Raw genomic sequence first — 26193 nt, 5'->3', positions numbered from 1 at the left:
CTTTCCAGGCTGGATCAGTGTTCCTCTGGCTATAGAAAACTCACTGTCTCCCAGAAAATGCCACTAGTGCTGTTATTTAAGCAATAATAGGGTTAAAGCTAATAATTAAGAAGAGAAAGTGAGTGGCATGCACAGTTTCCGATTACTTTTGTCCTCTGGGCTGTGTGATCTGAGCTCTCTCCAGCATTCCCCCGTGGTGAAGGCAGGGTCGAGTTTTAAATAGAATTAAATCCCTTTAACATTAGTTTTGCTTCAGTAGAGATTGTATTAAAAAGTCTGTGCTGCGTGGGGAAGGTTTGGGATACCAGCCTTGCCTATCACCCCAGCTGGGCAGGGACAGGTCGTGCTCTGCCCACAGCAGGACACGGCCCGGTGACCACGGGTGAAGGGAACACTGCCAAAGGGGGTGATCTTGCTGATGGACAGCAAAGGAAGGGGCTGCACAACCTCCCTTTGCAGTGGATTTGAAGACCAAACTGAAATCTGCCTGGGTCCCAGACAGGCCTTTGTCTCTAAAAGCTGTGCAAATATTGGTAGTGACTGGGAGGGACTCAGGAGGGAAGATGTGAGCCTCACTGAGCCCCCAGAGCCGTGTGCTGCGGATCCCGTCACTCAGCGCCGCTCCCCCTGTTCATCGCCCGGGGTGTGCTGCTGGGTGCCCGAGCTGGGATGTGGTGATGGTGTTTTTATACTCTCCTGCCTTAACAAGCTTGTTTGTGAAGGGCTGGGTAAAACAGGACTATGGATTTGAGAAACATCTACCTGGGGAATGTGTCCCTGGAGAAGTGTCAGGTCACCCTTTGCTGGTGAGAAGGGTGCAGAGACCAGCGGTGTATCGGCTGTGCTCCTTTGCAGCTACCCTGTGTGTTTTGTGTTGGGCTCTCTGCAGCCTTTCAGACAGGTTTTACTGTATCCAAGCCCAGGTTTTTTCCCTCTGCAGCTTCCACAGAAGCCGAGGCATGCCTGGGCAGCTCCAGCGAGGCCTTTATTGCAACACAGGCAGGAAGAAAACTGTATTTATCGTGTGCATCGGTACAGCTAATGAACGTGTGCACCCATACACAGAGAGCTCTTGTGGGGTATAAAGCTGTGCATGGTTTTGAGGTGGAAAAGAGCAGAGTGCCGCTGCTTTTAGCACTTGTATGGTTTCCTGGCTGTGCCACAAAGCCTCTGTAGGTTGAACGTGTGGGGTTTTTTGAAGGCATTGAACTTGGTCTTTTAAGTGCACGCTGCAGAGAGGCAATGAAGGCTGACAGAGCCCTGGGATGAGAAGCAGGGACCTCGCTGGCTCCGGAGGCTGGATGACACTTCTGTTTTCCGCTGAAGGTGTTGGTGTCCCACCAAGGTCACCCCGATCCCCCAGGCCCGGAGGCTCGCCTCGCTGCCAGCTCCCCCCTCCCCATCCTCCGGCTTCCAGGGCCGGCAGAGCCCGGCAGGGCCCCCGCTCCCGCGACCATTCCCCCCCGTTCGCCTCCCCACCATCCCCGCGCGTGTTCCCCGCGGCTCCCCGAGGGGCTGCAGCATCGGCCGTGTGCGTGGGGGGCATCCCCGCGTGGGAGCCCGCTCTGCGCTCCCCGGTGCCGCCTGCAGCCCTCGGCACTGGCGGCGGGGCCGGGCCGGAGCCGCGTTCCTCCCCCGGCTCCATCCCGCAGCGCGGGGCGGGGCGCAGCGCCCGCCCGTGTCCCCGCAGCGCGGCCGCGGCCGCTCCGCGCCTTGCCGGCGGAGGGCGGGAGGGTGCGTGTCGCCAGGGACACGCACTCACACACACACACAGACACGCACACACACACACACAGACACAGACACACAGCCCCGGGCACACGCACACACAGCGCGCGCAGGCAGGGCGGCCCTGCAGCGCCTCGCCGCTCGCCTTTGCGACCGAGCGCCGGCAACAAAGAGCCACCCACCCGCCCCTTCTCCTCCTCCTTTCCCTGCCGGCTCTGCTCCGCGGCCCTGCCCGGCCCCGCCGCGGGATGTAGCCGGGCCGGGAGCTGCCAGCGAGGCACCGCGGCCCCCCGCTGCCCCGCCTGGGCCCGGCCCTCCATGCCCCCGCGCTGAGGCCGGGAGGCGGCGGGCGTGCCGGCGCTGGGCGCTTTGCCGGGGCTGACGGCGTTGCCGGCCACCATGGGGAAATCCAACAGCAAGTTGAAGCCTGAAGTTGTGGAGGAGCTGACCAGGAAAACGTACTGTGAGTGTGCGGGCCCGGCTGCGGGGGCTGCGGGGGGCGTTCGGGGGCGCGGGGCCGGGCACGGCCTCTGCCCGCGGCTGCTGCGGGGCCGGGGCTGTTCCCGGGGCTGTTCGCGGGGCTGTGCCCGGGGCTGTTCCCGGTGCTATTCCCGGGGCTGTTCGCGGGGCTGTTCGCGGGGCTGTTCCCGGGGCTGTGCCCGGGGCTGTTCCCGGGGGAGGGCGCTGGCTCGGCCGGGTTTGGTGTGAGGATTCAGACATTAGCCGGAGAGGATGAAAAGCCAGCCCCGCAAGGCAAGGAGATGGGTAGGGACCCCGAGAAACACTCCGTTTCCTTCTGGAAACGGTTCTCCGTGGCCTGTTTCTAAGCCTCCAGTAGCAGCGGGACACGGGCCGCATCCTGCCCACCCCGAGCAACGCGCCTTCCATCCCTGAGCACCCGCCAGCCTGTGTTCGGAGCATCCTTCCTCCCGGGCTGCCTGGCCCCGGGGTTTGGCTGCCAGCCTGCCCGGGCTGTGGTGGCTGCGCTGCCCTTGCAGCCTCCCTGCGGCCAGGCACCTTCTCCCTGAACGAGCAGCCGAGCCATTCGGGTGGCTTTCAAAGTTTGGGTGCGTTGCTTGGAGGGGTTTCCTTTGTTACCACGCTCTGAAGTGAGGAGCCTGACGCCGGAGAGTTGGGTGTTTTTCTGTGAGTGTCTCAGTATCAGTTTAATAACCTGATTTTCTGAGTGAGTGGCTTTCCCGTCTGAACCTCTGCTGTAATCTTATTAACGTGGCTGGTGCCTGAGCCATCCGGTTGCAGCAGAAACAGTTGGGTTATGTTGGTGGTGGTGTGTTTTCTTTTTCCCTGAAGGATGCACAAAGGAAACAAAGGCTTTGGTGCTTCAAGTTTGTCTCAGTGCTTGCAGGTCGGAGCTCTCCCCCTGACGCGTAGCAGACCTGCGAGCTCTCCCTGCTGTCATTGCTGCAGTCCCACGGCAGCACTTACCCAAAAAGGCAATAGATTAGGATGCAGCAAGTTCTCCCATATGGAGAAGAGACAATACTGGTGCATTGCACAACCCTGCACGCGGGGTTGCCTCTCTCTGTTGTGCCACAGGCAGGCAGAGGACAGGTTGCGGGGGGCATGTCTGCGTAGCCAAACCGTGGGTGATGGTAGGAGAGGTTGGGGTGCCCCGGCTGGGCACAGACCCTGGCTGGAGCTGGAGCTGAGCGCTGGGTTTTGGTGTCCTGGCTGCAGCTGTGAGCCCCGGCGGGTGCAGCCGCGCTGGGCCGGGTTCGATTAGTGCTGCGCTGCAGTCGTCCGCTGGGTTTGCAGCCCTGGGCGATCCAGTCTCTGATGGAGAGGGATGTGCGAGGCCACAGCCCCAGCACAGCCTCAGCTGCTGGTGATCTGCTGCGTGCTGGGCTTCCTGCACCCCTGGGGTGGCTTCTGATAGTGTGGGGAGGGTGCTGACCCCAGCAGGGCGCACAGGCAGCCATGTCTCGTGTCTTAACCAATGTCCCGTGTCTGAACCCATCACAGTGCAGGTGAAACGGTGGCCTGCGGGCACAAGGGTGTCTCTCGTGCTGGATAAAGCCACTAGAGGGTCATTGCCTTGAAAATCACTCTATTCCCAACTTTCTGCTCCTCAATCTACCTTCCCCCTCCCACTGCAACCCCTCCAAAACAGACTCCAGTGCTCTGATTGCTCCCTCGGTGTGTTCCCAGCCTGTCTGAGGTGCCTGTGCAGATGGGGCAGCAGCAGCTGTGCAGAGCCCTGCCGTGGGGCAGCAGCGTGGCTGGAGCCCGGGACAGCAGCCCATCGTGTGCCGATGCTACAGAGCCTGTCAGGGAGAGTCCTCGCTAATCCCAGGCTCTGTTTGCTGAGCTGTGCTCATCCCACCTCTCATCACTGAGATTAATTACTTTTGCTGAGTGCTTCTGCCCCTTTCCTGCAGCTGTCAAGGCGAGTGCACGTTCCCTTGCCTGGCAAAGCATTTCACAGGGCCCTCCCAGGCGCGCCTGGGAGCCTCTGATTTGCCTTCAGATCCTGGCAGATTGGAAAGATACCGATTTCCTTCTGGGTTTTGGGGAGTCCAGGCAGAGCAGGGGCAGGTAGGAGCGCAGGGTTGCATAGAGGACAGTGAGAGGGACTGATCCAGACCTCCGTGCTGTGGCTCAGGCAGGGAATGGTCATACCCACAGATACATCCCATGCTGCAGAGTTTCTGGGGCCCTGCTTGGGAGAGGTTGGACTCCACAGCACTGTGGTATATCAGCACCTTTCTGGTGCCTGGTGATGACCATCCCTCTGAGAGCATCCCTAGCATGTGGTACCCTTCCCTCCCTGCTGAGCTGGCCCTGCCTCATGCGTGCTGCTGCTTCTGCTGCTGTCACAGCACATCTGGGCAGATGTCTGCAGGAGCCTGTAGCTGGTATGTAACGACAGGGACCTGCTTTTGTCCCGGGGAGGTTCCCATGGCAGCGTGAGCTGTGGCTGCGTTACCTGGAAGGTTTCTCCCACGACGGGATTTCCTTCCGTTGCATCATGTTCTGGTTTTGCCATTGCCAGACTAAACGAAGCAAGTAACAAAAAGCCCCTTCTTGATTTCGCAGGATCAGAGGGATGGGGAGAAATCACTCCCTGTCCCTGCCCCCCATGGCTTCTCCACACATTTGTCTTATCCACGGGACCCAGAGGCCCCGCAGCCCGTGCCGTGTGCCCTCGGTGCTCTTCCAGTGCTTGGTGGTTTCTTGTGTCCTCTGGCCACTGTCCCCTCGGGTCTTTCCGTCTCTTATTTGTGGCATTTCTCTTTCTTTGTCTCAGTTGCATAATCTTGGGGCAAGTGGGTGGTGGGAGCATCTGGGAGAGGAGTGTGGGACTGCTCACGTGCCAGGACAGTGGTGGGCACAGTGGCCTTAACGAGGATGCTGCGGGGTCTCCATGAGATGTGAGAGTTATTTTACTGCAGGCATTAAGAGCAGGTTGTCCCAGGCCCTGCTGGGAACTGGACAGGGAAGAGCAGAAGCCTGGAAACCTCATTGCTTGGCTCCCTTCCCCATTCTGCTCCTGACTGACAGTGCCAGGGGCCAGGTTTTAATGGCACTTGGACACCTAAAGATGGAGAAGGACATCCGAGGGCTTCTTCAAGTGCCAACTGCCCACGTCCTGTTGATTTGGACCCATCACCTTGTGCCTTTCAGCATCCACGGGCACCAGAGTGCCCAGCAATGTCTGGCAGTGCTGAGCTCACCCATTTGCCAGGGGCTGGAGTGGCACAGGCTGGGGAGAGCCGGGCTGCAGGGTGAGGATTTAACCTTGCTCCGAGGCCAGGCTGGTGCCCTGCAGGAGCGTGCAGGAGAGGCCAACACCGAGTGATGATGAATAATGAATTATGTAATTCTTTGTGCTTCCATAGAGCCTTTCATCCAAAAGCTCCTGAAAGTGTTTTATCATCATTAATTTATGAATCTTCCTGATGCCTCGTTGAGGTAGCTCAGAGACACAGTTTGGGCTGTTGGGTGTTTTGTCCCAGGAGGTGGTGATGCCTGAGACTTGAAGGAACCTCCCTGGATTGTGTCTGCTGGCCCTTCTTTTGTCAGGGATTTAAACCTGGGCTTCTCTTGGGCCAAGTGCTCGAGGCTCAGGGCCACAGGGGGATTTGGGATTGTGTTTAAGAGCCTTTCAGGGTCATTGTCAAAGCTGGAGGTTTGTGAAGGTGCTGGGGCTTTGCTGCTCCGTTGTGTAAAGCTCTGTAAAGCACACGTGTGCAGCTGTGGGTGCAGAAAGGTGTCGTGTTGGGGGTGGGAATGGCTCGACATGAACTCCTGGGAGAGAAACTGGGAGAGAAATGCAGTGCTGAGCATCCCTCCTTGCAGCTGAGCTCCCAGGCCTGCCCAGCCACAGCCCTGACGACCCTTAAAACCATGAAACTGGCTTAAAAACGTGAGATTGTTTCAGAAAGGCACGTTTTAGCTCTTTTCAATCATTTTTGGGGGGTGATTAGATTGCAGAGTTGCCTTTTCCTAGCTTGCCCCTTTCCAGAGCTACAAACACTATGTCATGTTAACACCAGCTGCAATCTGGCGTGCTCAGAGCCACGTAGGTGCAGTGGCCTCAGTGCTGGGCCCAGGCACAGGGTGGGGATGCTGGTCCCAGTGCTCCAGAGGCCTCAGCAAAGGCGTGGGAGCCGTGGTGAAGGTGCCAAAACACCACCCACGGTGCTCAGAGGCCCCAGGCTGTGGAGTGGGTGCAGGGAGAGGAAGATGCTCTTTTTTTTTTTCACCCCCCAAGAACCACATCCCACCTACTGGGATCTATTTTGTGGATTTTAAACTCACTCTGGCATCATCATTTTCTGCTCTTTTACAATAAGCCTCAGAACTGGCTCTGTTGCTCGACAGTAATGCACTGAATTAATGGGCATTAGTTTAAGAGCGAACTACAAACATATTGATTTGTAGTTACGGGGGGACATTGTGCTGGGCTGAATCCTGCAGGAAAGGAAAGAAAATTCTCCCAATTGCAGCAGTTTTCAGCCAGGAAAATGGGTCAGTTCCTCGCTGGGGGCACTGGGTTGGGGCTTTGCTTCGCTGTGCTGGGGAAATGTGCCCGTGGGCAGGAGCAGAGGGGCAGGAGGAGCAGAGGAGGGACCTCAGTGGCTTTCCACTGCTGGTTTATTTTTAGCCTCTGAAGCATTTGGCCTCGGGTACTGGGTTTCTCTGCCAGGTTGGTCCTGTTGAAATCCCTCCTGTTGCTCATCCAGCTGTGAGTGGGGTGAGCTGGCTAGCTGGTTACACACCCGTTATCCCTCAGGGGCAAAGGCTGGGGCAAATAACCTGAAGCGTGGAGTCCCGAAGCCAGGCTGCAGTGCCTGAGTGTGGCAGCTGCCTCTGCTCACTCCTGCAGCACCAGCCACGTGCCTCTTGGCCCTACAAGCACCCATTTTGGGCTGGGCAGGATGCCACCTGGGGTGGGAGCCCCATAGGACCTGCTTTTGGGAGGTGATGTGTGAGGCTGAGCTGGTGCTGGATGGTTCATCCAGTGAGCATGTCTGCCTGCCCTGAGTGCTCTCTGCAGCCCCAAAAAGGGGAATTTGGGGGAGGTAGGAGAGCACGTGGCAAAGAACCTTGTGGATGTGCTGAGGAGAGGGGAGCAGAGTGGGTCTGCCATCTCAGGGGGGCCTGAGGGGCCTGTTGTTCCTGCAGCCGTGTGCAACCCAGAGCTGTGGCAGTGCAGCTGTGGCGCGGGGTCACTGAGCACAGTGGGGCTGGGGGCTCCGTGGGAAGGTGCAAGTGAAGCAAGTTTTGGGCTATGAGGAGCAGGTTGTGAGGTGCCCCTGCAGTCCCTGGGAGGTGCTCGGTGCCGGGGTGGGATGGGGAGGACGTGGTCGAGGGCCTGTCGGGCTCCCTCTGCGGCAGAGCCCAGCAGCCGACCCCACCAGGCTCTGCTGCCGCTGCTCAGGCATCGGAAGAATCACATTTCATTTATCCCCTGACATGTTAATGGATCTGCTTAACCACTCTCCTGACCTTTGCTGCTGCCGCTATAATTAAGGTTGTGAAACAAGAAGCTCTGAAGGCATCAAAGGAAGCGGCTCCTTCGGGGACGAGCCCGCGGATGCGCCCGCGGCCTTGTCGGGGTGACATTTGTGGGGTGGCTTTGTTCCTCCCTTTGCTCCTCATCTGCTCTGGAGCTGTCTGGGAAAGGAGCCAGGGTGTGTGCCCTGCTGCCCCAGGCCAGGAGATGCTCAGCCCCAGGTATGGTGTGTGTCTCTCCCATTGCCACTGCTGCTGTGTGTTCCCGAGCCCAGCGGTGCTGCCACGGGGCTCACTCTCCTGCACCTTGTCCTTCCTTCAGGGCATGGTTTTGGTTTCTACATGAAAGGGGAGCTGCCTGTGTTTCATCTACTCGTGCTAGAGCATCTCCTGGGGTTGGGGACGGCAGCTTGGAGCAGCAGGCCGTGCTGAAATCCCCATAGCCGAGGAGAGGATTGGGTAGGGGCAGGACACAGCCAGGGCAGGGAGCTGCTCCATCCCTTTGCCTGGCAGCCCTGGGCGTGCTCAGCCCTGTTGTGGGGCAGCACTGCAGTGGCTCGTGGGGAGGCTGAGATCCAATCCAGCCTGGGATAGACCTGCTGCAGCCACCAGCTCCTGCTCTGGGTGTGTTTTAGTCTGATTCATTCATTTCCAAACGGAGGCACCGTCCTTTGCCCTTCCCCTGCTGCCTCTGCCACGATGCTGCTTTTTCCCTGAACCCAATTTCCAAAGCCTCACGTCGGGCCCTTAAATATTTAATAGTCTGAAAAGGATTTTAACTGCATATTGGCTTTTCTGTTGGTACCAGCCCCAAGGGAGATGAGAATAGAGCTGCTCATGGACCTGTTTATCCAGTCTGGGAGCAAGACAGACCACTAATGGCAGCTGCCAGCAAGGAAAGTGCCAAACGCACATGCAGTTCCCTCTGCACCTTGCTCTGTATCTCAGCAGTAACAAATGACACCAATAACAGTCAGGCTCGTGCTCCAGACATCTCAGAGGCTCCCAGACCCACCGTGATGCTGCTGATGTCTGTGGCTGATGGGGAGAGGAGCCAAAATTGGGCAAGTGCATGGGGGAGATGGGCTGGGCTGGGGATGAGCTGGGCTGGGGATGAGCTGGGATGGGGATGTCCTGTCCCACAGGTCAGAAGCTCCAGCTGCATTGGTGCAGGCGTGTGGAGGCTGCTCCAACATCCCTCTGTGATGGGATATTGCAGGGACAGGTACCTGTCGTGTGGGACACGTGGCTGGGAGGAGGGACTGGGCACTGCTGGGGCTGGGATGGGGACACGGTGGTTTGGGCAAGCTGCTGCAGCTCATCTCCAGGGGCAAAAGAGAGTGTCATCAGACAGCCTTCTGCTGTGGTTGTTTCCAGGGGGGTGGAACAGATTTCACTGAGGTTGTGTTTTAACTCTGCTTCCCCAAAGGTAGCCCTGTGCCTGCCCAGGAGCAGGAGCAGACCCCAGCCCTGGAGTGTTCTGGTAGCCCCAGGATGCTGTGGTAGCCCTGGGGTACTGTAGCAGCCCTGAAGCTGGGGCTGAGCAGGAGGCTGTGTGCTCTGTGGTGTTTAACCAGGACAGTGCTCACGTAGTGAAACCTGGATTTTAATGAGAGCAGCTCGTCAGGGCCAAACAACCCACATCTCCCAAGTGCTGATGTGTGGCGTGTCTTTGAAGTTCTCATCGTGGTGTGGGGACTGGGGGGAGCTCTGTGGTGCACCGGGGTGGAGTGATGAGTGGTCCTGGGGAAGGGCTGAGCCTGTGGCAGCCTGGGAGGTTGTTTTCACCCCTTTCACCCCCAGCACAGCTCCCATGGGCACTGGGCTCTGTGCTGGGGCCGGTGCTGAGCTGGGGCAGTGTGTTGCTGCAAGGAATCTTATGCCCCCTCTCCAGCCATCTCCAGGGGCCAGTGGGTGCTTCTCTCTGACACCAACAGCCACCCAACAGCCCAGGCTGCTGGGGATTGTCCCAGACAGCCCTGACACATGAATCCCTTCCCCTCCCCACAGGGAGATGCCTGTGCTGCACCAAGCAGATGCTGCCCAGGGCTCATTTTGGGGCTGGATGAAGCACCACAACTACCTCACTCATCGGCACCTCCAACCTCCTACCCTTCATCAGTACCTCCTCTTGGCTACTTGTTCTGTAGGGTGATTGCTCTGTGAGGACAATTCAAGGGTTAATTTGTTCAGGCTGTGATGCTGAGCCCCAAATCTGGGTCCCAGGGGCAAGGAGTGAAACGTGCTGAGCGTGTGCATGCGCTGCTGAGCCCTGTTGGCAGGGAGGGAGGGGGCAGCTCCTAATTGGAGGATATGAACTGTTGTGGTGATGTTGAAAGTGGAGTTTGTAACAGATTAATGTTCAGACAGTTGTTAAATATGTGTTTCACAGAGGGGTGGAGTGTGTTGGGGATAAATTGCAGGGTGTGCGGGGTTCACCCCGGAGCGCCGCGGTGTTTCACGCATGAGGGGCCGATGAGCTCATGCATCAGCACCCAATGAGTTCACACATGAGCACCCAATTAATGCACACACCAGTGCACAGCTCATTTACATATGAGCACCCTGGTGATTTGTGCAGGGGTGCCCAGTTAATTCTTGATGGATCACACGCTGCTCTGTGCGTGAGCACCCTGTTAGCTGATGCATAGGTGCCTAATGAACTGTTGCTTGTGTCCCCAACCAGTGCATGCCTCAGTGTCCTGTTAACTTGCACATGAGCACCTCATCCATTCACACCTGTGTGCCCAATTAGTGTATGCATAGGTGTGTTATCTGCTCATTGCACTAATTTACACGAGTGCCTAATCAGTTGTTGCAGCGGTACCCAGTGAGCTTCCACATGAGTGCTCGGTCAGTCCATGCATGAGCACCCAGCTGGTTCGTGCATGAGCACCTGATGAAATCATGCATGAGCACGCAATTAGTTCACCTAGAATCATAGAATTATTTTGGTTGGAAAAGCCCTTGAAGCTGCTGCAGTCCCAGCCCTCCCCTCACCCTGCCCAGCCCAACACTACCCCATGGCCCTCAGCACCTCAGCTCCACGGCTTTGGGATCCCTCCAGGGCTGGGCACTCCCCCAGTTCCCTGGGCAGCCTGGCACAGGGGCTGACACCCCTCTCAGGGAAAAAGTTCTTCCTCAGCTCCAGTGTAAACCTCCCCTGGGGCAACTTGAGGCTGTTTCCTCTTGTCCTGTCATTCATTACCAGGGAGAAGAGACCAACCCCCAGCTCACTGCAGCCTCCTGTCAGGCAGTTGTAGAGAGTGCTCATCTGGGTGCTCCTAGAAGCACCCAAATAATTAATGCATGAGTGCCTAGTTGGTGCACACATGGTCACCTGCTTTCTTTTTGCATGAGTGCCAATCCAGCTCAGGCAGGGGTGCTCAGTTAGTGTGTGCATGAGTGCCCCATGAATTCACGCCTGAACACTCCCTCTGCTCGTGCATGAATGCCCAATTTGCCCCTGTCCAGGCTCTGTGGTGAGCACTTGGCAGCAGGTTTAGGCAGCTCCAATCTCAGATGGGAGCTCCAGTGCAGGGTGATGTGCCAGCTCCCACAAACTGGGATGTGTGAGGCCCTGCAGGGACCCTGGGAAGGAGCTGCAGTGAGTCCCTGAGGGGAATGGATGTCTCAAGACCAACGCTCCCATGCCGTGGTGAGTGATGCCAGAGCAGCCACTGGGGTTGGCAGTCACCTGACAGAGCTGCTGTGCCTGGAAATAATTAACCCTGGTTTCCCTGATAGGGTGATGGTGCCCATGGCTCTGTGGGATTGAGGTGCTGTTGTAGTGGCTGGGGCGAGGGGGGATGTGAGGGGCTTGGTGGAGGCTCCCTGCTGGCTGCTGGGGAGGATGGTGGCTGCAGAGCCTTGGGGAGCCTGAGCCCACATGAGGATAGAGCTGTGGAGTGGCTGAGGGTGCGTGTTCCTGCTCAGGATCCAGCCCTGTGGCTGTGGCTGAGCCCCTGCCCTTGCACAGACAGGGGAAGGGATGGCTGTGAGATGGAATGGCAGCAGAAAAGAAGCCCTGTGGGGCTGGAGCACCACATCACTGAGGTGTATGTGTGCATCCCACTGTTTTGGAACCAAACATTTCCAAACCAGCCACCTCTCCTGCACTCTGCCCTGTCCCCACCACGGTCCAGGGAGCAAGGAGCTGCCCTGCAATGGATGGAATTTGCAGTCCTGGTTCCCTCCTCTCCTCGCTGCCTGGCAAACACAAATTAACAGGCTTGAGCACTGATTAACCAGAGCTGTTTCTTGCTGCAGTGGCAGCTGGGTGGTGGGAAGAGAGGGGGCACACGGAGGGCGGGTGGTGACGGAGCTGTCAGTCCCTGCCTGTGCCGTCAGGGGCTGATGGAAGGGTGGGGGTAGAGGGCTGGGGGGTTTTTGGGTACCAGTAGCTGGGAGGAGGGAGCTGTGGGCTGCTTGAGTGCAGCCCCATTGTGCAGCCTCTATCCTTCTCTGCTGCAGGAGATGTGCAGCCCGGCTGAGACACGAGCAGGGATGGACTGACCAGCATTGAGAAGGGGCAGCAAGAGCTGGTGGCCGTGGCTTTAGGGTGCAGGGCAGCTCCTGTGCTGCCCTGGGGCAGCTGCCTGCCCTGTGCAGGGTGTTTCCCCGCTGTGCTCAGAGCAGCCCAGGACGTGCCGTGCGGGGTTGTCCGTGCGGGAGGGCGCCCGCGGTGCGTGGCCGGGGCTCCCGCTCAGCGCTGCGGCTCATAACGAACGCGAACGCCCTGCCTTTATTTAGTGCTTCCATCCCCAAGGATCCCAGGGCACGCTGCAGCCCATAACAAGCTGCTACGTGGGCTATTTATAGCCATCCCCGGAGCGGGGGCTGCGGGGAGCGTGGCACGGCAGCTGAGCCCCGGCACAGCCCCTGCCCTGCCCTGCCCAGGCCCTGCTGCCGTGGGATGCTGCAGTGGGGCTGCTGCGGGTCGTCCCCGTGTCCTTGAGCGCCCGGGGTCAACCCTGCCTGAGGTTTGGATCCCTGCAAATTGATTTGCGTCGGCTCAGCACCGCGCCGCAATCGATAGCCGGGGAGGGAGATGCAGCAGCCGCCGCACAGGTACTGTCTGAGGGCTCTGCCATGCCAGGGAGCTGCGGGGCACGGTGGGGGAGAGCAGAGGCACAGCCCTGCCTGCATCCCCTGTCCCCAGCCCCACGGGTGGCTGGCCAGGTCAGTGGCTGTCCCCAAGGGCTTCCGTGGCCGCAGGGATGGGCATCGGCATTGGCATCCCCACGGAGTGCCCACAGCTGGGGGCTGGAGCAGCCGGGAAGTCATCACCCACCTGGGATCTGTAGCTGCAGGTATGTGCTGAGCCCCAGCCTGCAGGGACACTGTGCTCAGAGCTCTGGCGCTTCCCTGCAGTGGAAACGCTCTGCCCTGGGCAGAGGAACAGTTTGGTGGCAGCAGAGAGATGCACCCAGAGCATCCACGGGCTGGGAGATGGGGCCACGTTCACATGTCAGGACAAACCTCTCAGCTTCCCTCATGCCCAGGGCAGGGGCAAAGGCACTGACTGGTGCCAGTGTGCTGCAGGAGGGATGAGGCTTTGCATGGCCCCGTTCCAGGGATTCACATTAACAAATCCCTCCTCAGGAGCCTCGTGCTGGTTTTTAGGCTGACATGTGAGTGGTCCCCTCACCCAGAAGAGCCTCTCCCAGGAGCATCACCTGTCCCTCCTGAGGGCATGAGGGGAGCCAGCCCCAGCCCTGCCCTCCCACCCCAGCCTGAGCATGTCATTACCAGCATTGCTCCTGGACTAAAAAAAGCACAAATTTCTTTAATTGCTTCCTGCTGGAGTTGAAAGGCAGCTCCAGGGCCTGAAATAGCTCGTTGAGGGAAACACAGGGGAAGGAGAGAGAAAGCAGGGAGGGCCATTTGCCTGGAGGGGCTGAACTGAACCCTGACTGCAGCCCCTGACTGCTGCTGTTACTCCTTTTGCCTGCCTGAGGGCTGCCTGAAGACCTGCTGCTCATCCTTCTCCTTCTTCATCAGCACCTTTGGTGCCTGGGGCTGTAGAGCTGGTGCCTAGGACCTCCCTGGGGCATCCTTCAGGTGGAGGTTGTGTCTAGTGCTGTGATGGTAGGGAAGGTGTGCAGGGAGGCCTGTGTCTGTTACAGATGTCACCCAGCATTTCTCTTTTGGAAGGATGCCTCCATGCAACCCTTTTTCTCTTAGGATGAGGAATCCTTTGTGACCAGCACAAGTTGTCTTTGCCCACCCCAGCTCAGCTGCTGGATGCTTTGTGTCCTTCCCTCCTACCAGGAAACCCCTTGTCCTTTCCTCTCTCTGCTCTTCTGCCAGACAGCCCTGCTGAAACAACCCTCCAAACCCCTCCTGCATCATGCCTGAAGCCCTTGGTGTCCTTCATCCCAGGTGCTGGGCATCCCCTTGCCAGGTCCAGCCCTCGGGCCATACGATGGGTGCCGCTGCCCACCCAGCCCCTGTGCTCCCACCACGGCCACTGCAGCCCTTTGCCACCTCCCTGGTGACACGTGAGGAGCATTTGCCCCGTGCTCAGCCCTTTCTGGGGTGGGGTTTGCAGGCTCTGTCCCTCCAGCTCCTGAGCTGGGATGGAGGGACCTGTGTGTGCACGGGGCCAGCCTTGGGGTGATTCCTCTGTGCCCCACTGCTGCCTGCCAGCTGTCCGTGCTCTGTCCCTGCTGCCAGGCACAGGATCAATCTCTCTGATGGAAGATGGCTTTATTGGGTTTTTTTTTCCTGCCATCCCAGGTAATTGGCATCTGTTGATGTGCCTTGGGTCTCTGTTTTTATCAGCCCTTTGCACACTGACACATCTCCACTCTGCCTCATCATCCCGGCGCCTCGCACACCTATTGCTTTCCTGTTGTTATTTAGATGCACAATGCAAAGGAAATGACTAATGAGGCTGTTCCCCCCCTCACCCACCCTGTGCCCATCTCCTGGCACTGCTCCTGCAGTGGGACACGTGGGGATGGGCACCAGCCCTCACTCCACCAGCCTCCTCAGAATCCCAGCCCCCACCAGAGCCTTTCCTGTGTGATCTCAGCAGCTGTGTCCTGCTTGGAGACACTCACATTTGCCAACACTCACTGGTTTCCATCTTGTCATGTTTTTGGGGTTTCCCCAGGGCCTGCCAAAGCTTCTTGTGGCCTTGGGATGGGTTTGATGGTGTTTTTCTGTGTGCTTCAGAGGCAGCTGGTTCCTGGGGGGATGTTGGCCCTGAGGCTGTTCCCATGCCCGTGTTCAGTGGGTTGGTGTTGGGGCTGTGGGCAGGTGCCTTCCCTGAGCTGCCTCCAGGCTGATGTTTTGGCAGATGTTTCCAGGGAAGTTTTGGCTTTAGGGAGGTGGGAGGGCAGGGCTGGATCCTTCCCAGGCATGGACCAGCCTGGCCACAGTGTGGTCTGTAGCATCTTGCAGTGATGGTCATGTACTCCCCTGGCAAAACAGCATCATTTTGTTTGGAGAAGATAGTTAAACTGCTGCAGTCCCAGCCCTCTGCTCACCCTGTCCAGCCCACCACTAACCCACGGCCTCAGCACCTCAGCTCTATGGCTTTGGGATCCCTCCAGGGCTGGGGCTGACAATCCTCTCAGGGAAACAGTTCTGCCTCAGCTCCAATGTAAACCTCCCCTGGGGCAACTTGAGGCCATTTTTGTGGACTCCCCAGTTTGAGGTTGGAGGGACCCCAGTGCCTGTAGCCCCGGCCCCATCGACCTCCTGGGCTGCTGGAGGAGTCCTGGGCAGTGGCTGGAAGGAGCCATTGAGCCCTGGGGTATCTCCCTTGGGGATGTCACGTCTCTGAAATGCAAAACAAAACCCCAGCTCAGTGCTGGGAAAGCCCTAAATTCTTTTTTTTGTCTTTTCTCCTGCTTTCTCTTGCAGTTACAGAGAAGGAGGTGCAGCAGTGGTGAGTGTCCTGCATGGTGGGGAGCTGCTGGGGCATGGGGCTGGTGGGTGAGGAGGCTGCTCCTCTTTAGGGGTGCAGCTCTTGGCTCATTGAGGGGTTTTTCTTGCAAAACTGGGGCTTTCAGCTGCTTATGTGGGATGGTGCACGCTCCCTCTCACCTCTCCCCTCTTGAGGGGAGTGGGGGATGTGGGGACTGTCCAGCTGGTGGCCCTGGCCAGTGCTGGCCCAGCGTGTCCCCATTTGCAGGGGGCCGGCAGAGGCTGGCATGTGCCAGGACTGTGGTGCCTTACAGGCAGCACACTCTCCCCCTTCCCTTCCACCCCACTGAAAGCAACGCCCTAGAAAAGCCACGGCTTCCCTTTCATCCTCCCATCCCACCAGTCAAGGTTTGCTTTCTTTATCTATGTCTCTCATCCTTCCCCCCCCAGTGAGTCATAGCTGCAGCAGCGTGAAAACCATGTCAGCGGCACTTCGGTTTCCCACCTCGCCACCCCCTTCCCCTCCTCCTCCCTCAGCCCTCGGCCGCTGCAGCGGCTTCCTGACAGATTTGGGCGACGTGTTGCATAATGCTCACGCACCCTGCGTGGTCCCTGCGTGGTCCCTGCACGCACAGAGCCACTGAGCCGGTTCCCCTGCACCCTCCTGGGTGGCGTTTTGCAGCATCCAGGTCCAGCCTGGAGCTGAGACCGAAGGCTTTGGGGGTGTTTATGCACTGATGGCTTTTGGGAGATGCCCTGGGCTGTGCCACCCTGAGCCTCGGCTCTCCCAGGTGCTTTGGGTTGCTGTGCTGTTGGTTTTCACCAGGGCATGGCTGTAGGATGTGTGTGCCAGGGCTGGGCTGCCAGCTGCCTGTGGGGTTGCTGCAGACACCAAGTGCCTCTTCCACGGGGGAGCTTTCCCAGTCAGGTGCAGCAGATGAAATGGGGCCAAGCCACGGTGGTGGTGGGGAAGGGAAGCTCTGGCCCTTAGGTGAAGCTTTCTGTGTGCAACTCCTTGCTTGGGAGCTGCACACATCTGAAGTTCTGAGCTCTCCTGAGCACTCTCTTGCATGCCCCATGATGGCTTCAGGGCTATTGTGTGCCCTGGCACCTCTGCCTGCAGCGAGGCTGTGCTGGCCAGAGTTGACTGTGCAGAGAGCTTTTCACTTGGAAGGTTTAAAAGGTGGGTTCCCATCCCCTCTCAGCTCCTGGACAACCTTCAGCATGAGCCTGGTTGTGGCTTGGTTGCCACTTCTGGGCACCACCCAGCATCACCAGTGTCACTCACTGCTCCAGGCTGTCCTGGTGCCACTCTGGCTGCAGTGCCCACAGGGACCTCATCCCACGGGGCTGGGAGGCTGCGGTGGGCAATGGGAGTGACACAGGGAGCACCCAGGGACCTGCCCTGCTCCAGCCCACCACAGCACTGGGGACAGCCCCATCCCAGCTCCCCAGGGCTTGTGGGGCTGTGCTCAGCGGGGACACCCACCTGATGCCCATCCTCTGCCCTTTGTCCACAGGTACAAGGGCTTTATCAAGGATTGCCCCAGCGGGCAGCTCGACGCCGCTGGCTTTCAGAAGATCTATAAGCAGTTCTTCCCATTCGGTGACCCAACCAAATTTGCCACCTTTGTTTTCAATGTCTTTGATGAGAACAAAGTAAGTCTGAGCTGAGGGCAGGGGCTGGGGGTGAGGGCAGGGGCTGGAGGGGTCAGAGCTGGCCCCATGGCAATGGTGGGATGGGTTCAGTACGTGGCTGGGCAGCACCAGAGGAACAAAACATGCCAGTGCTTCCTGGGGCTTCCTGGGGCATGAAATGGAAGCTGTGCAGCTGCAGGGAGTGAGCCTCTGCACTGACTTGAGTCTCTGACAGAGTCAGGTGGGAAAAGGTGATGAAGTGAGGAGAGAGGAGAGAGGTGGTGGCTCAGTGCCTCTGCCAGAGCCCCCCCTGAGCAGCGCCCTCGCTCCTGAGTGGCTGCCACCGCTGAGCATCCTGCATCACGCTGCTGCAGTTAAGTGTGGCATCACTCCTCCTTCTCCATTGCCTTTTTGGATGTGCCCCCTAAGAGGACACACGTGGGCAGGGGGAACTGGTGACAGGAAGGGGTGGCAGCAGCAGCCTCACTCCCTCCTTCCCTCCCCCAGGACGGGAGGATCGAGTTTTCAGAGTTCATCCAAGCGCTGTCGGTCACCTCCCGGGGCACGCTGGACGAGAAGCTGAGGTGTAAGTGGTGCCAGGGAACGGGGCTGGGGGGTGGCAGTGGGGTGTGTGTCCATCCTGGAGCCCTCCAGCACCTCGGTGTTTTGTTCATAGGGGCATTTAAACTGTATGACTTGGACAATGACGGGTACATCACAAGGAACGAGATGCTGGACATTGTGGATGCCATTTATCAGATGGTGGTAAGTGGTGACGGAGGGCATGGGGTGAGGAGCCCCTGGGGGGGGTCCCTGCTGGGCTGGAGCCCGGCTCTGCAGGCAGGGGAGGCTGTGGGCAGGATGCTCAAACACCACAGATGCCTTCCCTGGGCATTTTGGTGGGAGTTTGTGGCCATTGTGGCCGGGGCAGGATCTGGATCTGGCTGCTGAGCATGGCCCTGGTGCCAGTGCTGGCCCTCTGTGCCCTGTCCTGATGTGGGGGCTGTTGGGGAGCAAAATGCATGTCCCTGCCAGGGGACACTGTCCAAGCAGGGCACAGATGGGTGTGTGACCAGGTCCTGTCCTGCTGCCCCAGGGAAACACAGTGGAGCTCCCTGAGGAGGAGAACACGCCAGAGAAGAGGGTGGATCGGATTTTCGCCATGATGGACAAGGTGAGGGGACACTCCAGGGCTTGTTTCCCTGGGGCCAGAGCATTTAGGGGCCAGCTGTGGGCCCTCTTGCCATGTCTCAGCTCTCAGAGGTGCCTCCTTCCCTCAGCAATACAAGCTCTCAGCTGCCACTGCAGACCCCCACACCCCACCAGGACCCTTGTACCAGGGTCCCTGAGGTGTTGCTGCCTGGTGGCAGGTGGGTGGTTTGGTGTGGGATGTGGCAGGGGCTGTGGCAGGGCCTGTGGCTGCAGCCAGGGGAGTGTTTTGCAGAACGCAGACGGGAAGCTGACGCTGCAGGAGTTCCAGGAGGGCTCCAAGGCCGACCCCTCCATCGTGCAGGCGCTGTCCCTCTACGATGGGCTCGTATAGTCCCAGGGCCGAGCGGCGGTGAGTATGGCACAGGGATACCCAGAGGGGCCCATCTCCCACCCACCCAATGCCACCTTCCCTGGGCTGGGCGGCTGCTTCTCCTCTGCTGGAGTATCAAAGCATGGACATCCCCTTCAAAGCCATCTTCCCTGATACTGGTCATAGAGTCACAGAGTCATAGAATAGTGGGGTTGGAAGGGCCCTGCAGAGCTCACCCAGCCCAAACCCCGCTAAAGCAGGTTCCCCTGGCTCAGGGGGCACAGGAACGTGTCCAGGTGGGTTTGGAAACCTCCTAAGAAGGAGCCTCCACACCCTCCCTGGGCAGCCTGGGCCAGGAATCCCCCACCTCAGCACCAAAGGACTTTCTCCTTCAGTGGAACTGTTTGTGTTCCATGCCCATCACCCCTTGTCCTGTCCCTGGGCACTACAGAAAAAAGTGTCTCCCCATCCTCCTGACACCCACCTTTCAAATACTTGTAAGTATCAATGAGATCCCCAAATGATGGGTTTCTCCAGGTGACCCCATGACAGGGAGCACCCCCAGAGCACAGCCCATGAGGCTGGGATATGAAGCACCAGGCTGGCAGGTATTTGCCCACAGCACAGCTCACCCTCACTGCAGCTGCAGAGGAGACAGGGAGGCAGCTGCTGTGCTCAGGGCTCCAGATAGATATTACATTAAATGTTTTATTTATATTTTATCTTATTCTGTTCTGCCCTGGAGCTGGCAGGATTTGGCATGGAGGTGTCAGGGGTGCTGTGGGTGGCAGCGTCCTGGGGATGCTGGGCTGAGCATGTCATGCCTCACAGGACCGTGCAGAGGTGTCCTTTGGGCTGATGTTGCTTGTCACAGTCCAGTCAGCATCCAGCCATGAGTGATGGGGGATCATTCTAATCCCACTGGAGTTTATCGTAGCAATAATGTGGTTGGAGAAAATATTTAAACTTGTAGAGCCCAAGTTCTCCTCTCACCCTGCCCAGCCCAGCACTACCCCATGGCCCTCAGCACCTCAGCCCCATGGCTTTGGGATCCCTGCAGGGCTGGGCACCCCCCAGCTCCCTGGGCAGCCTGGCACAGGGGCTGACACCAGGGAAAAACGAGCTTTTGAGTATCTTCACTGTGTTCCCAGCTGTGTTGGTGACTCAGGAATCAGCTGCAGGGCTTCCTATCCACCCTCCTCACCTTTTCCCTCCTCCCTGCCCTCTCCTGCAGATGCCTGGGGGAAGATGCTCTCCGTGCCATCCGACCACCGCCGCGCGAAGCTTGCCTGTCCCTCCTGGCCTTCCTTTCAGTTCCGCGAGCAAAGGATGCCCTCGCAGCGCGAGCTCACTCCCCTCTGCACTCCAAACCAGCCGCTGCCATTGCCGACTTCTGCTTGTTCCAAACCAAACCCAAACCAACAACAAACCACCAACAAACCAGAACCAAAACCAACCCACCACAGACCCCCCTTCCCCTAGGGCTGAGCTGGCAGCGAACGCCCGCGACTGCAGGGCTGGGGCAACGGGCCGAGCGGTGCCCCAAGGCAGAGCCCACCCCGACCTCCTCACTCTCTCCCCTCCCTTTTCTACCTTGTGGGACGGGGCTGTGGCTGCACTGGTGTGGTGCCTCTCTCCCAGGAACCATCCGACTGGAGACGGAGCCCGAAGGTGGCGGGGGCCGTGTGCCGCAGCGTGCCGGGGGCGGTTGGGAGCACAGGCCCGGTTGGGAGCACAGGCCCGGTGTCCCCCAGCTCACCAGGGACATCTGCTGTTATATTAGTATTATTTTAATCCTTCTTTTTTTCTTTGGTGAGACAGTATTGTGCTTTTTTTGTTTGTTTGTTTGTTTGAGGGGTTTTTTCTTTCCTTGGCTGGAAGTAAGTGAGGCTTTTTTTATACACCCCATCTCCACAATGGATACCCTTATTTATTTGTTGTAAGTGTTGCTCTGTGGTGTTTAGTCTCTCCTCTGTGTGTGTGTATGTGTGTGTGTGTGTGTGTGTGTCTGACCACCTCGGTGATGATATGTAAGGTTTACATGCTCGTACACTATTGCGAGGCACCGGGGGCCTGCAATAACAATGAAGCCAAAAATCTGCCTTCCCCCTTCTCCTCCCAGCCCCTGCACACTGAGCTGCTGCTGGGGGATGCTGTAGCTTCTTTTCCTCTTCCCATTCTCTCGTTCCTTGCTTTTTCCTGTTCCCCCTTCCCCTCAGCCCAGGCTCTAAGCAGACTGAGCCTCTCCATCCCTCAGGCAGCGTGAGGAATCCACCAGGCACCAGGACAGCCTCATTTCTTGTTTGTTGTTTTCATCTTCTCACTGCATGAAGAAGTATGAATGGAGCTGAGAGTTGGGTTTTGCTTCCTTTGCTATTTGCTGTTTTGCAGGCAGTGGAAGGTCTGTTTGCAGCCCAGGGAGGTGGCAGGGAGTTAGCCCCTGTGCCAGCAGAGGGGATGCCCGTGGGGATGGCTCACTGCTTCCCTCCATCCCAGCTGGGGTGAGGGGGCAGCTCCTGCCTCAGGGGTGCTGGGCTGGGAGTCCTGTGGCTCGAGGTGTTTCCTTATCCCCTTGTTGAGGATGTGGGAGGTTTGGCTGTAAATGGAGAGCACAGCCCCAAAGCAGAGCTGCTTGTGCTCACTCTGCTCTGTGCTCCTGGCTGGGCTGTGGGAATGCACCTGGAGACACCCAGCATGGGTCCCCTGGACACCTGTGTGGCCTCTCCATCACCCACCTCTGCACTGGGATGTGCCCAGGCAGGAGGACAAGCATGACATGGGTGCTGCCATGACTCTTGTTTCCATCCACCTTGGCCCCTGCCCTGGGGAAGGAGAGATTTGCATCTCCTCAGGACCCCTGAGGCCACTCAGGATGCAAAATGAATCCTGCCAGTGGGGCCAGGACAGGCTCTGTACCCAAAGCCATGCTGGTCCTTTGCCATGCAGCACTGCTCCCCATGTTTGGGGTCATATTCTGGTGGCACTTTCTGATGCCCATAAAAACCTGCCCTTCCCCATCCCTGAGACCAGCCTCATGTCCACGTGCAATATTTGTGCCTCTTCTGTGGTTCCTGCCCCTGAGGGTGCCCATGTTTCATTGCAGGGGGCTCCTGGAGGGTGTCACCTCCACTCCCTCTTGTGGAAACTCCTTTTCCTTGATGCTTTGTGGCCAAAACACGACTCTTTTGGGTAGATCTTTGCAGTGCCTCCAACTTCTGGAACGCTCGTCTGCCAGACCAGTCCCTTCCCGGTGCCAATCCATGTTCCCAGTGAATGTGACACTGCTGCAATTGCCTCTGCTGATAAATGAAGGACCCCACAACGTTTGACAGAGTTCCCAGGCAAAAGCAAACCTCATTTGCTCTGACACTTTCTCCCTGAAAGGCTTTTAATTGTGCAAGGACCTGCCATGCTTTGAGCTCCGTCAGCGCTCGCTGATGTCCCAGCGAGGAGGCAGCGCTGCAGGGGCCACTGTCAGCAGTGGGGTGAGGGACCAGCATCATCCTGGGAGAGCTTCAGACCCCAGAAATGCCCAAATCCACTGTCCACCAGGCCCCAGGCAGGTGCTGCCATTGCCAGCAACCTCCTGCTGCTGCTGGGGGCTGGAGCCCAAAGCCTCGTCCCCCCTCCCCCCATGTTCAATATTTGCATGTTATCAAAAAGAAAAAGGAGCAAAAAGGAAACAAAAAAGGAGGTTGTAGCCTGTGTTCCAAACGTCAGCTGCGAGGAAGCCATTGGTCTGGTGGTAATGCTGAGCTGCCCTGATGCTGAGCAGGGTCAGGGCTGGCTCTGCTCCTGGCTCCAGCCCCGTGGTGGGTCCCAGCGTGGGCTTGTTCCTGCCCCACTCGTGGCACACTGAGTGTCCCCTGGCAAAGCATTTTAGCCCTAATTTTTTGTGCATTTGGGACCCTGGCTTGGATGCTTCCAGCTACCCCTTGGGGAGCACTGAGGGCCCCCAACTCCTGAACATCACCAGGATTTGCAACTTCTCAGTGCTGATGGAAGTAAGGCTTGAAGCATCTCACCTTTGGAAATGTGTTGGCCTTAACCTCCTCGTGCCTCAGTTTCCCCATCAGTGAAATGGCCTCTGCAGTAAGCCACGTGCCCATGGGAGTGCCAGGGCTGGGGATGGCTCATGGCTGTAACCAGGAGGACTTGGCAGGACCCACAGAGCATCAGCCCCACCGGGAGCGGTGCCTGAGCCGCCAGGTCAGAGGTTACAGCAGCCCAATAATTCATTTCAGGCTGCTTCTTCCCACCTGCTCGTTGTGAAAAGCAAACAGCTGGCAGGACCTGGCCTGGCTGTGTTTGCACTGGGGTTCCTGGTGCCCCTGTGCTGGGAAGGGGACCCAAGGCTTGGCCAGGCAGAGGTGAGGCCCCGGCAGCGTGTGTGTGTCCCTCCCCCGGCGTTTGTCCCTGTCCCTGTTGCCCCATTCAATTGCCATGTCTGTACTTTTCCTTTCTTTCCATTTTTCTGTCTGTGTGCTGACTGTTGCTGCTTTGTAACTGTCTTTCCTTGAGCTCTGGGGCTGGGTTGGGCTGAGCTGTTTCCCCCTGAGAGCAGGGTGGGAGAAGGCTCTGGGGGCAGATTCCCTCTCACCCTCTCATCAACCAGGACCTGAGAGAGAGAAGTGAAGTGGGTTTTCCCTCTGGAGCAGTCCTTTAATTGCTGTGATTTGAGATGGCAGCCCCCAGGACCATCCCTGATGGGTTTTTGGAGGGGGATATTTGTTTAGAGGGGAGCCCAGACCTGATTTGGGCCAAGTGCCAGCTGCATCTCACCCAACCAGGCAGGAGTGGGTGCCTGTTGGTGCCTGCCTCCCATGCTGGGAGGGAGGGGGTTGCTGAGCCTGTGGCACCCCCAGCCCAGAGCCACTACTCACCCTGAGTGGGCAGAGGTGCAAATAACCACCTATTGCACTGACCTGGGGGGTGGAAGGGTCTGGGGGTCTTAGACTTGGAGCAGAGCTGGCTTTGAAGCAGAGCCACGAGGGCAGAGCTGGCAGAGCTGCCCTTTGCCGTGGATACAGGCTCAGGGGGTTGGACAGAGGGTGGGTGGCCTGCAGCCAGCTCACTGTCCCATTGTCCAGGGTCAAAGGGGAGATCTGGGGCATTTTGAGAGGGCACCAGCCACTCCTCCTTCACAGGGCTGTTGCCAGTGGCTGGCAGGGCAGGGGGAAAGGAGGGAGACCGTGGCCCTGGCCTCAGTGCACAGCTTGAGGGACTCCTTGCAGAGTTTCGGGGTCTCAGTTGCACGTGCCAGCCAGGCTGCTGGAAAGCCATCCTTCCCTTCTCTCTCTCTATCCCCATGGCCACCAGCCCACGGTGGGATGCCGTGTCCAGCAGGACCCGTGCCCTAGGGGAGGCTGAGCCCTGGGCTGGGAAACAGCAGCTCCAGCAAAGAGCCTTGTTTGTAAAGATGAAGCCTGTTTGTGTGTCCGTGCCGGTGTCTCGGCTTGCATGCCCTGCTGCCTTGTCTTGAGATGAATTCAAGAGCAAACCAAGCAAACAAAACTGTTGAGAAAACAAAACAAAACAAAACTGAAACCCAGGAACTTTGTGACAGTGGAAATAAAAGCTTAATGACAGTAACAAAGCACCTGTGGTCTGTGCTGTGGGGTGAGCAGGGGAAGGCATGTAGTCCCAAAAGGGGATCTGTGCCCAGTGTGCAGTGAGCCAAACCACACCCAGGGCTGAGACAGGGCTTTAGTTGGTGTCTGCACAGAGGTGGGTGCTGGGGGGTCACCCCACGAGCTGCACACCCAGCAGTGCATCCTGTGCTGCATTGGTACAAAACCTGACAGAGCACATCTTGTTATTCTGTTCAGTGAGTCCTCTGCCTGGGGTGGATATTGAGGAAACTCTCATCACTCCTCATCCTCCTCAGGAACACAGTCATTAACAGCCCATACATATAAAGTAACCAGGCCCACCCCATCGAGCTGTTTTATCATAGAATAATTGGGTTGGGAAGGGCCCTGCAGAGCTCCTCCATCCCAAGCCCCTGCTCAAGCAGGTTCCCCTGGCTCAGGGGGCACAGGAACGTGTCCAGGTGGGTTTGGAAACCTCCTAAGAAGGAGCCTCCACACCCTCCCTGGGCAGCCTGGGCCAGGGCTCCCTCACCTCAGCACCAAAGGAGTTTCTGCTTGTGTTCAAGTGGAACTGTTTGTGTTGCAGCTTCTGTCCCATTACCAGAGCACAGTCCTGACCAAGCCATGCACATGAAGGGACTGTGCCCACCCCATCCCCCTGTTGATAGGGTCTCTCCCCTCGAGCAGAGGGCAGGGCATGGTGCCCACACGCTGTCATGAGCTGCCAGGTCTCAGCTCCAGGCACATCAGGTACCTTTCACCCCCATGTTATTGCTCCTTCCACCTCCCTTTACCCACACACAGCTTTTCTCCTCCCAGCTTCTCCCCATCCCACCACCTGCATCCTTTCTTTTGGGTTCTGTTGCAGCAGAGCCACTCACAGCCCTGCCCATCTGCCCCTCACCCCCTCAGCTCCTGGCACACAATGAGCTGCTGAGGAAGCTCCATATTAATATCCCATAATTGTGTCTCCTGGCCCATAACAGCTGCTGGGTGAGCAGGGGGCTCCCAGCCCGGGTCAGGCCTCTCACGTGCAGGGGAATCGCTTTTGCCCTGCCAAGTCTTCTGGAAAGGGGCCCCTGAGGCCTCCCTGCCAGCCCAGCTTCGTTTGTTTGCTCCCCTAACGAGGAGGCTGACTAATTATTTTCAGGAGGCCAGAGGAGATGCCCTGCCATTCTGAACAAGGAGGCTGTGTTTGCACAGGGGGTTTTGTTGGGAGCTGCCGTGTGCCAGCACATGGTGGGGGCACCCGGGGATTTATCCCCTGTGCTGGGGTGTGGGTGAGGATGGGCACAGGCTCCAAACTATGGTGGAGGCTGTGCCTGTCTTTACTGGGCTTTAACCCCCAGCAAGGATGAGGTTAAAGCCCAGCTGGTGCAGGTACTCCTGGGACTGGGAGCAGTGGTGGGTGTGGGAAGGGCTGATTGGGGTTAATTTGGTGATGGGGAGAAGCTGTTGTGGTTTGGTGGCAGCAGTGGTGGGGAAGATGGTTCCTGCTGGGGTGTGGGATGGAGCCTGGCACAGGGCTGGTGGTAGGGGGATGCTCTGAGGTAGGTTTGGTGGCACTGTGGGGTGGGAGATACCCCCTTCCCTCCCCTGGGTGTGGGGCTGGGGGGGCAAAGCCTGGGCAGGATAAGGGGCTGCAGGTGAGAGGCTGCATGCAAGCCTCCAGCCCTGGCTGTGGCACGGGAGCAGGGTCCTTGCCCACCCTAGCACTGGGCTGGACTGAGCCCAGGCTTGCAGGGACACGTAGGGTGGAGGGATGAGTCCCACTGTCCTGTGTGTGGGATGAGTGCTCCCTCATCTCCCCCAGCCCCGGTGCTGGGGCTAATGCCAGAGGGAGGTGCTGAGGGCTGG

At 58.3% G+C, this 26193-nt stretch overlaps 1 protein-coding gene across 1 annotated transcript; it reads left to right on the top strand.

The window, feature by feature from the left end:
* Positions 1-1728: 1728 nt before the first annotated feature.
* Positions 1729-24341, top strand: NCS1 (neuronal calcium sensor 1). The gene is made up of 8 exons (XM_062011785.1): positions 1729-2191; positions 15583-15607; positions 17106-17244; positions 17731-17809; positions 17900-17988; positions 18320-18397; positions 18668-18784; positions 19980-24341. The coding sequence occupies exons 1-7, from the start codon at positions 2128-2130 to the stop codon at positions 18764-18766; spliced, it is 573 nt and encodes a 190-aa protein (XP_061867769.1). The 5' UTR covers positions 1729-2127; the 3' UTR covers positions 18767-18784; positions 19980-24341.
* The last annotated feature ends 1852 nt before the right edge of the window (positions 24342-26193 follow it).

Source organism: Colius striatus, chromosome 19, assembly GCF_028858725.1.
Source record: "Colius striatus isolate bColStr4 chromosome 19, bColStr4.1.hap1, whole genome shotgun sequence".
NCBI lineage: Eukaryota > Metazoa > Chordata > Aves > Coliiformes > Coliidae > Colius > Colius striatus.
The sequence above is the reverse complement of the archived record's forward strand: the minus strand, read 5'-3'. Positions and strand labels throughout refer to the sequence as shown.

Excerpts from the sequence above, each read along its gene's own strand:
- NCS1 (XM_062011785.1), top strand. The coding sequence starts at position 2,128 with ATGGGGAAATCCAACAGCAAGTTGAAGCCTGAAGTTGTGGAGGAGCTG. Across the intron at positions 17,989-18,319 it reads ATGCCATTTATCAGATGGTG|GGAAACACAGTGGAGCTCCC; the intron begins GTAAGTGGTGAC and ends CTGCTGCCCCAG. Across the intron at positions 18,398-18,667 it reads TTTTCGCCATGATGGACAAG|AACGCAGACGGGAAGCTGAC; the intron begins GTGAGGGGACAC and ends AGTGTTTTGCAG.